The sequence below is a fragment of the Cibotium barometz genome, chromosome 17 (assembly GCF_041138505.1).
Source record: "Cibotium barometz isolate CiBa-2024 chromosome 17, ASM4113850v1, whole genome shotgun sequence".
Lineage (NCBI taxonomy): Eukaryota > Viridiplantae > Streptophyta > Polypodiopsida > Cyatheales > Cibotiaceae > Cibotium > Cibotium barometz.
In genome coordinates this window covers 46,531,275-46,541,465 of record NC_141062.1, presented here as the reverse complement: position 1 = coordinate 46,541,465, position 10,191 = coordinate 46,531,275, and the positions used below count along the sequence as shown (strand labels likewise).

Sequence of the window (10,191 nt, the reverse complement as noted above, 5' to 3'; positions counted from 1 at the left end):
CGTCCGTCGTACCTGCCAGGAAGCTGTAGCGTTCGCCGTACCTGCCGCCGTACCTGCCAGGAAGCTGTAGCGTTCGCCGTACCTGCAGAAGAGGCTGTAGCGTCCGCCAAGGCATAAGTCCAAGTATTGGCGGTGATACATCGAGCGACGAGGCACGTCCTCCCTCCCTCAGCCGTCAATCAGACTATACCACATGGTGCCTTCTTCTTGCATTCCTCCTTGACGTGTTTTTTTAATTTCTTTGGAACGTTCAAGTAGCTTGACGTTTTTTTTCAAAATAGATTACACACTAGTTTAGTACACAGTCGTACTTTATCCCTGGTTTACTATACAAACAGACCCAGTTTGAGCCTTCTTTTAATGATGGTGCTTATTGCATGCATGCTTATAGTTTGAAAATCAGCCTTATTTTAACGATGGTGCTTATTTATCCCTGGTTTACTATACAAACAGACCCAGTTTGAGAACCAGCCTTCTTTTAACGATGGTGCTTATTGCATGCATGCTTATAGTTTGAAAATCAGCCTTATTTTAACGTTGGTGCTTATTTATCCCTGGTTTACTATACAAACAGACCCAGTTTGAGAACCAGCCTTCTTTTAACGATGGTGCTTATTGCATGCATGCTTATAGTTTGAAAATCAGCCTTATTTTAACGTTGGTGCTTATTGCATGCATGCTTATAGCCATGCTTGGGTTCACTTATTGCCATGATTAATGTCTTCTTGTCATGCATGTGTTTAGTAATATGCAACCATGCATACATGACACACTTAAAGCTTCAACCTAGTTTAACCCTTGTGCACATATTCTTGTAGTCTTTCTTTTTGCTAAAAGTATGTGGTTCCAATTTGTGTATGTCACCTCTTTATATTGATGGTGAGTTCGGTACTCATTGCTATTAGATGCCACTTGCAAACCCTCTTTATGAGGAGATAATTCTTCCTTCTGGGAAACTTGCTCGGCAATGTCGAGTCTCAGATACGTGTCCTAGATGGAACACGAACTATATCAAGAGAATTCATATGATTCGCCACTTGAAAGTCAACCATGGCTTAGAGGTGGATATCCCACTTCAAAAGACAGGACGCCCCTTGGGTGGTGGAATGCAAGGAGCTTCAAAGAGTGCTGCAAAGCAAGCACAGACAAGGTTTCTAGATGCAAAACGTAAATTTGAAATCAACATGAAAAACAATGAAAAGAAACAAAGACTTTTGGCTGAAGATGCTTGGGAAAAGAAAGCTCCTACCAACTTGTCTAAGAGAGCCTACAACATGCGAAAGGAAGCATTCATCGAGGGATTTGTTGCCAAGGGCATGGAACAATACATGGAGAACAAGGAGAAACGCATGCAAGGGATTGAACGGCGCATTAAAGAGGGATATTCCAGACATGTGAGATTTTCTCTTGTCCTATTAACCTTAATTGTGAAATATATTTATACCATGAATATTATTGAGCTCTCATTTTGCATCTTGTAGCGACGCCAAAAAGAAAGTGATGATTCTGACAATGATGATGGTGAAGTGGGTTCTCAACGGATGGAAAACCTCGATGAGGACATATTGACAAGCGGCAAGGATGAAAATCTGAAAGAGTCTCCTCCTTTGGTATGCAAGATATGATTTTTTGATTTTTTTTAACTTGTTCATTGTTTGTTATCTTTACTCTCATAACATGCCACTCTCTTGAAGGGCTCTCTTGATGAGGCGAACCATGAGCATGTGGCTCCATCTCAAGTGAAGAAGAGACAAAAGTGTGTTGTTTTTTCTCCTTTGAAGGTAAGAGATGGATGTACTAGTTGGTCTGAGGGCTTCTGATGTACTAGTTAAGTAGAGGGCTTCTTTAAAAACATGGTACTAACCTTAAATTGCGTGGACCATGAAACTTTGTAATCTTCCAATTCATAAGACTCGATCAAAGAAAAATGTTCAAATCCATGATAGTGAAGGCTCCTCACATGGCAACAAAATAATCGATGACGAAGTGTCGATGAGAAATGTGGAATTCGAGGGAAAAGCCTCCCTTACAACGGTATGAAAATACATCTCTTCAACCTTTGTACTACTTTGAGGTTGTTTTCCTTACCCTAAAATACATAAATATGCTTTATTTCTTGTTTCCTCACTTTAGGAGAAAATTGTCAACAAGGAGGCTCATGTAGGACTCTCTAAAAAAAGTAAGAAACGGAAGAAGGTAAGGGGTGGAAGATGTCTCTTCGTACACAATTTAAGAGTAGGATTTATTTCACATACCATGGCTCCTTATGTCAACTCTTGTTTGTTTGAACTTGAAGGGGATGGCTTGCAATGTGAATGCAACTTATTTTGATATTAGCTCTCCGAGTGAGAGTAAGCCTTCAAATGTAATAATAACAATATCCACTAGTGACATTAAGACGCACAATGTCTTGGGCAAGGTAAAAGATCTAAGTGCGGTCTATGAAAGGTATACTTTTTATAACTCTATGGCTTGAATATTGAATTATCTTATCATATGCATGGTTTAAAGTTACGCAAGGATTGATTTTTTGGTTGTGTAGACTTCAACACGGAGTGACTATTCACTTACACTCTACACGTTGGGGATTCATTGCCGAGGTGGATGTGCAATTAGCTAAGTCAATCATGAATGTGGAAGCGTCTACTCGTGTGCTTAACCTATTTGCCATGTCGGTAAATTTTTCAATTCTGAAATATAGCTTTTGGATTTGCAGCTCAAAGATGTGTAAAGCATGTTCATTTTGTAGGTGGATGGAAAAAACCCTACCTGTACATGCTCTGGAGAAGGTTACATTCGTGGATAGTTTGTGGTATGACTATGTGGCTTCACGGCGTCCAACGAGGAATACTTCCTTGCAGAATTTCTTTGGACATATTGATCTGAGCAAGCATGTGTTCTTGTTTCTACCTCTAGTACATAGGTAAGGTCAATACTTTACTCATATTGATACATGTGTTCTTGGTTTTGTCATGAGTAGACAAAGCACTTACAACTTCATGTTTCTTAGGCACCACTGGACTCTTTTTGTGGTCTATAATTCCCACAGCATGAAGGTGAGAGGCTTGTCATCGAGAAAAAATATTCTCCTTCACCTAGACTCACTGCATGTGGGGAATTCGGGCGAGTATGTTTCCATTGTGCAACGGTAAGACAAGAGCTTTACTTTGAAGTTCATGAATCCATAATGCTTGGGTGAATGCTAGCTAACATTTTACATGTATATATTTGTAGAGTTCTTGAGTCAATTTCTTCAAGTTGCACACATGGACCATTACAAGAGTCTCTTGCATGCCCATCCACTGGGTTTGAGTTGAAGTGTATAGAGGTATGTGAAAATTAATTTTGGCTTTGAATATTGAGACATAGTATATATAGCATGATATATGGCATTTTTTGGATTCGATCAAATGAGACATACGTATGTAAACATTGTAGGTGCCAAAACAACCAAACGCAATTGATTGCGGATTTTATGTAATGGCATTTATCAAGAAACTTATCGATGGGAGCCTTATACATACACCTCCAAAGCATTGGGTATCCACATGCTTATTAAAAAGCTTCCTTATGAAATCTCTTGCTATGTATGAGCTAAATGTGAATTTGGTGTTATAAACTCTAACATTGCTTTTTTCCTTGTGTAGCTATCAAAGAAGTGGTTCGACCATGGATACGTCATGAAGTTGAAGAATGAGTTCAATTCTTGGCTTAGCCATGTAGTGGATGAGCATCTGCCCTAACCATCGTGACCTTAGTTACGTATGTTAGTTTTTTGTCAATGGATGGCTTATGCCATTCCATGATATATGACATTTTATGTTAAGTTGGGATTTTATAGTTCGCACAAAATTGAATTTGTAAGGCTACACTTCCATGGATGCTAAATGTTTTGATTCTATTCCACATTAGAGCTATCAATATTCAAAATGGTAGTTTTGGGTTCTCTTTTTGGGTTCTTTTGATTCCAACGTGGAATAGAATCTCCATCCGGTCCTTATGAAATCTCTTGCTATGTATGAGCTAAATGTGAATGCTACATGTGTCAATGTAGTACTTATTTTTGGTTTTAGGGTTGATTTTTACTTTATGCAAAACATTTGTACTTGCCACCATTTCACAAAATTTGTACTTCGGCTTGTCCTAGTTTATTGCACAGTCCTAGTTTACTGCACAGTCCTAGTTTTTGCATAGTCTTAGTTTACTACACAGTCCTAATTTACACCAAAGTCTTTACAAACACTATATAAACAATGAGAGAGATCATCCAAATGCTTACCAAGGAGAGATCATAAACACTCAACAATGAGAGAGATCATACATAAATCCAATGCCGCACAAATACAAAAAAAATAAACAGTACTTGCCACCATTTCACAACATTTGTACTTCGGCTTGTCTTAGTGTTTGCATAGACCTAGTTTACTGCACAGTCCTAGTTTACTGCATAGTCCTAGTTTCCAGCACAGTCCTAGTTTTTGCAGTCCTAGTTTACTACACAGTCCTAATTTACTACAAAGTCCTTACAATCACCATATAAACAATGAGAGAGATCATCCAAATGCTTACCAAAGAGAGATCATAGACACTCAACAATGAGAGAGATCATACGTAAATCCAATGCCACACAAATACAAAATAACACAATAATTGCCACCATCCTCATATATCAAGTGTACAACAACACAAGTCTAACGCGCGATGCGTATATCTTTTCGAGGACTTGTCCACTTGGAAGAGTCAAAGAAAAGTGTCTCTCCTCATCCTTACAATCACCATACAAACAAGACATGATCTTACATTGCAAGCTTTGTAATCCATCGCATAATAGCACATACTTGTTTATGAGGACGCCTTCAACACCGACGGGAGCATGTCTTGCAGTTAAAGGCAATAAACCATGGCAAGTGTGACAAGAGAGGGTAGAAAGGGGGTCTACCAACAATGTTTTTGTGCAGCAATGTGGGCACCAAATACGTGGTCTTTTATCAAATTGAATACGATGTCTACCACGTTGATGTTTTCTTCTCAATACACCGGATACATGAGCTCGTTTGTTGGGGTGACACAATGCAGCTTCCTGAATTGAAGTTGGAATGGTATTGAAAGGCTCTCTTGGCCTTCCATGTCCAAGCCTAGTTGTCGTCACATGTGCTTGAATTTGACGAACATTCCCTCTTGTAGGCATGTCAATCTCCTTTGGCTTGATAAGATTTGAAAGGTACTCCTTTGAGGTTTGTAGCTGTGTCAAGCATAATTCTTTTTCTGTAGAGTCCTTTGTGTCCAATTCTTCCTCTATTTGACTTAAAATTCTTCTAAATTCCTCAATGCAGAGATGAATGTCTTCACTTGTGTTGGCCTCTATCATTTCCATCTGATTACAAGGGCTTGCAGAAGTCTCACAAATCTCATGATCCATAGAAACCATTCCCAAGGTGCGTGCATTGTCAATAATGGGAAGAAACTTGTATAACTCAGGAAAGTGATGCCTCATTATCAATCTTATGCCATATAAGTGCTTGCAGTCACTTGTCCAATCGGGGCAATCACAATAATTGGATTGCATACTCACATGATACCACTGGCTTGAAGAAGAGGTGCTTTGAATCTTGAACGACAAGGCCATTTCATTGATGACTTTCAACGATGAGGGGTCACTTTCAAACCGTTGTAGTATTCTCTCCCCAGCAGACAACCTTGAAGTGTGCATCTTTGACGATCCACGAATACTAAAGCGCCCAGAATCGGCTAGATCAAGAAATACAAATGTCAAGAAGAGGATTTTCGATACTTTAAATGAATACAGCAAAAATGTGAAAAGAACTATTGATATTACCTATTTCTTGCTTTTGCTTGAAGAACTCAAGCATAGTTCCACCCATGCGCCTGCCAGTCTTTGAATCGCCCACAAGAGCATGTATAAGTTCAAGCATGGACCGGTTGATTTGTGCATCCAAGAGAGTGTATTTTATGTATTGCCATAGGCGCTCCACCAAGTTAGTAGTATCAACATTCCCATAAGAGAACAATCGGCCAAATTTTGGCCATCGCCTTCGCCAAACACAAGTCGACCCACACCAACCATTTGTCACATATCGAATGATATTGTCATGGGCATTGTAACATTGTAAGAAATGTTGATACTTCTGTTCGAACTCCATTTCTGTGACCGAGTGCATGAGATTTGACATTGATGTGTAAATCTCATCTTGCAGTTCTTTGGAAACCTGCATTTTTCACATTTTTTTTGAGGTTAAATTATAACCCAAAACTCATGTTAAATCAAACATCCTAAGCTACTCTCAAATACGAAGTACTGTGTTACTGCATAGTCCTAGTTTACTGCACAGTCCTAGTTTACTATCCAGTCCTAGTTAATGCACAGTCAGTCCTAGTTTACTATTCAGTCCTAATTAACTGTATACCCACATTCCATAGCCTTGAAATATTGCAAGCTCTTACTTGTGGTAACAAATTCTCAACCCAAGCTTTCTTAGCATGGAACCAACATAGGATGACATGGCATGCAACTTGTTGGCGAGTTTCTTGGTCTTGTTGAACCCAACAATGCGGATCTTCGTCAACCACCTTAAGCAATGGCTGTAGTTCTTGTGGACACTTGTCAATGACTAGAGCTGTAGGACGAATATCTCCCATTCTTGAAAAAACCATTTTCATAGTGATCTCCAAGGCAATGCTCTCACCATGAGAGCCTGGGTCATTAGTGCACATCATACACCACACTGGAATGCCAACTCCAAGTTGGTTTGGTAGCACAGCTGCATATAATGGTAGGCCAAACTTATTTGTCTTGAAAGTACTATCAATAGCCCATGAGTTATGCAAGGAGAATCGAAGTGCCATTTGTAACATCCACGTATCTTGAATAATAAGAATGAATGGTTTGTCTTTGTCTTCCTTCGCTTGAGGATTGTAGGGCTGACAATATAGCACCTATATCCACGAAACTTGTAATTAAGAATGTATGGTAAGAAATAAAGAAACTCCAATGATGTCAAGAAAAACCACCAAACTCACCTTGTTTTGTGTCTTTAGTTTCAAGCATTCCATGTACATCAATGCCCAATCATCTTCTGTAGCTTTGTCTGCAATAACATGAATGTCAAGAATATGTATTCACATAGAAAAGAAACCACGAATGTCAATGAGTATTAGAATTCTACCTTGATTGCGTACTTGGTATGACAACATGGAGACCTCTTTTGGAATCATGAAAAACCTAAAGATCGTGCGATCTAGGTCTGAAGATTTCTCCATATGCAATCTCTCTTTTGAGAGTGACATCCTTGCTACATGGCGAGAGCTACCAATGTCAAACAAATCCTCTATACAACGCTCAATGACAATAGGATGGACTGGCAAATGATATAGATCATTTCGAGTGCCAGGAACATGTCCCTTATGAGAAGCATATAATGAAATAACTGCTTTGTCTTTTGTATTCAAATACTCCACTTGTACCTTAAACGGACAGTGACACTTCTTTGAGGTCCTCAATCTCCTTAGTGTCCCCTTTTGAGTAGGTTCTCCACCTCTATGGCACAAGTAATCAACAACCCTCTTTGATGGCCCTTGGTTTTTTGTTGAGCGAACTTTCACAAGCCTCACTTTGTGCTCTATCATTATCTCTATCAAATGCCTCTCCACATTAGAGCTATCAATATTCAAAATGGTAGTGGGTTCTCTTTTTGGGTTCTTTTGAAGCCAACGTGGAATAGAATCTCCATCCGGTCCTTTTACCATGTTTCTGCAAGCACAAGAATTAATGAAGTCCTTTACATAAGAAATAGGGATTCCATGTTGACGAATGTCAACACACCATGTTTCTTTAATGGTTTCAAGGGTTTCCTTTATCCCTCTATGATCTCCACACTCCAATATATTATGACATGTCATGACAATATTCTCCCATTCCTCTATGCATGATATCCTTAAATTTGGAAATGACTTTAAGCGAAGCACAAGGGAGCCATCTTGATTCTGATCCAAGCAAAGATTTTCCTTCATTCGCCTCCATTTCTTCAGATCAAGGATTCCTCTAGAATCGAAAGTCTTAAGACTCTCAATGGTCATCGACAAATTCCCTTGAATAACCATGACCATCACATCATAACTTCTCCTATCAAAGGAGAAATATATAGGCGATAGATAAAGCAGTGGATTAAGTGACTCTTTGGCACTTTCTTCAATTTCTTTGCTTTCAACCCTTTGTGCAAAGAAACCATCCTCTTCTTGACTCCAACTAGATTCTTGGCTACTTGTATCAGGCACCAAGTATTCTTCGATCGTAGTTTGCTCACTTGGGCCATCTTCAATCCCACGATCTTCAATCCACAAGCTCATCCTTCACACGCATGGACATATTTAGAAAGTTATCATGTTTGAAAACGCGAAAAAATTTTCTTAATACAATGCTATTCATCTATCCCTTAGACTGTCGTAGTTTGCTCACAGTCCTAGTTTACTACACAGTCCTACTTTCCTTACTTTTCTTATTTTACTGCGTAGACCTTGTTTTTTGATTTTCCTACCACATATCAAATAGACTGAGTGATTTAGAGAGAAGGGAGAGAGAGAGAGAGAGAGAGAGAGCAAATTACCTTGAATGTTAAGCAAGCTTCTTTGAGTGAAAGGGATCAAAAGGGGTGGTGTAAGGAACATATGACAAGGTGGAAGCGGGCATTCTTTGAATGACAATGAAAGGCGCTCAAACCTGATTAATTGAACGCTACATGCAACCAATAGATTTCTTAAGAAGAAAATCTTGAGAAATGATTTATATTCCCAAAAAAATGCAATACAAAAAATGCCATATATCATGCCATACAAAGGACACACTATTGAAAGTCAATCCATAAAATCATCATTGTTGGCAACTTGGCATATGCGTTTGGAGGAGTTGTTGCATTGTCAATAAACTCAACGTTTATGTATTAGTCTCATAAATCAAACTAAACTAAACTAGGATCATCACCGTTTGCATATGCCTTTGAAATCTTTGAAATCTTTGAAATCATCACCGTTTGCATAGCATTGTCTCTAATGACCATCGACGAACAAAACGTATGTTTTTTCACATACCTCTACTACGGCCGAGTGCTTGTTACGCTTTGTCAATCAGACTCCTCTGTCTCGAAAGCTTCTGTCTCCCTCACCAGCTAGGTTTTACAGGTGTTCAACCGACGGCCACGATGGCGCTGCCAGTTTCACTTGATCCGACGGCCGAAATTATCTTCCCAGTTCGCGCTGCGATGATCCTAGTTTAGTTTTCAAAAAATTTGGATCGACGGCCAGGAACCGCGCGATCGTGGCAGCCGTCGATTGCGCGTCCTAGTTTACTTTAAGATCGCATGGGACCGGATGGCCGAGAACCGCGCGCTCGTCTCAGCCATCGATCCCACCTGAGGCGCTTATTAAAAGCACCGTGTGATATAGCGACGAGGGCCAGCCACAAAGGCTTTTTGTTAAGCCTTAATATATTAAGGCTATTAAGCCTTGGCACTAAGGCTTATGAAAGCCTTCAATTGTAGCCTTCGAAGAAGGAGCTCACTAGTCCTCGTCAGAACTCACCCGCCGGCCTGTGAACCTGCCTGTAGAGCGACCACTTCCTTGGCCTATCATCAGCATCTTCATCATCAAAAGCAACTGAAAATCCTCTCCAAAAAAAAGAGATAAAAAAGAAGAAGAAAAAGATATCAGGTACAAAATTATTTAATTAAAGTCTCCAACAATCAATAGAAATTGGGAGTTTTCAAATTGAAAGCTAAATTTATCAAATTGATGCTCCTGTACTTTATAAAAATTAGGGATTTCTTGAAATGTGCTGAAAATTACCTAATTGAAGCCTCTACAAACCCTTCAACAACATTATGGCTCTCAACATTATGGCTCTATCACAACCACTACAATCAACAGGTTCTTTGGTGCTAGGTTTCCTACATGGTAGACCAAGATGCAATTTCTCTTAATAAGGGAGGGTGTCTGGAGCATAATCTCTGGAGATGACGATTACCCAACAGCCAACGAGCTAGAAAAGCAAAAGCTATGGCAACAACGCAATGACAGAGCTATTGCACTAATCGGTCTCAGTTTGGCAGACACTCTTGTTCATCACATAGACTTCATGCAAACTGCCAAGCAAATTTGGGACAAACTTGAGACTCTTTTTGG

General features: G+C 39.5%; 3 protein-coding genes across 4 annotated transcripts; 1 reads left to right on the top strand and 2 right to left on the bottom strand.

Annotated features, from left to right (window-relative positions):
* Positions 1 to 25: 25 nt before the first annotated feature.
* On the top strand, positions 26 to 3,907 carry LOC147630084 (uncharacterized). 2 transcript variants are annotated; one of them, XM_086811705.1, is made up of 12 exons: positions 26 to 1,394; positions 1,482 to 1,610; positions 1,695 to 1,781; positions 1,912 to 2,034; positions 2,134 to 2,196; positions 2,297 to 2,448; positions 2,543 to 2,671; positions 2,750 to 2,923; positions 3,011 to 3,148; positions 3,235 to 3,328; positions 3,439 to 3,540; positions 3,648 to 3,907. In XM_086811705.1, exons 1-12 carry the CDS (start codon positions 906 to 908, stop codon positions 3,741 to 3,743), a joined length of 1,776 nt encoding a protein of 591 aa, XP_086667831.1. In that variant the 5' UTR covers positions 26 to 905; the 3' UTR covers positions 3,744 to 3,907. The 2 variants fall into 2 exon arrangements, with proteins under 2 accessions (XP_086667831.1, XP_086667830.1); XM_086811704.1 differs by having other exon boundaries at positions 27 to 1,394; positions 2,543 to 2,923; positions 3,648 to 3,906.
* A 762-nt stretch (positions 3,908 to 4,669) lies between these two features.
* LOC147630083 (uncharacterized) lies at positions 4,670 to 6,233 on the bottom strand. Its single transcript, XM_086811021.1, has 2 exons — positions 5,837 to 6,233; positions 4,670 to 5,748 (listed from the first exon to the last, which is right to left on the bottom strand). The coding sequence occupies exons 1-2, from the start codon at positions 6,231 to 6,233 to the stop codon at positions 4,670 to 4,672; spliced, it is 1,476 nt and encodes a 491-aa protein (XP_086667147.1).
* Positions 6,234 to 6,399: 166 nt separating this feature from the next.
* On the bottom strand, positions 6,400 to 9,459 carry LOC147630082 (uncharacterized). Its single transcript, XM_086811020.1, has 5 exons — positions 9,103 to 9,459; positions 8,622 to 8,749; positions 7,185 to 8,365; positions 7,039 to 7,106; positions 6,400 to 6,954 (listed from the first exon to the last, which is right to left on the bottom strand). Exons 3-5 carry the CDS (start codon positions 8,362 to 8,364, stop codon positions 6,400 to 6,402), a joined length of 1,803 nt encoding a protein of 600 aa, XP_086667146.1. The 5' UTR covers position 8,365; positions 8,622 to 8,749; positions 9,103 to 9,459.
* Between the last annotated feature and the right edge of the window lie 732 nt (positions 9,460 to 10,191).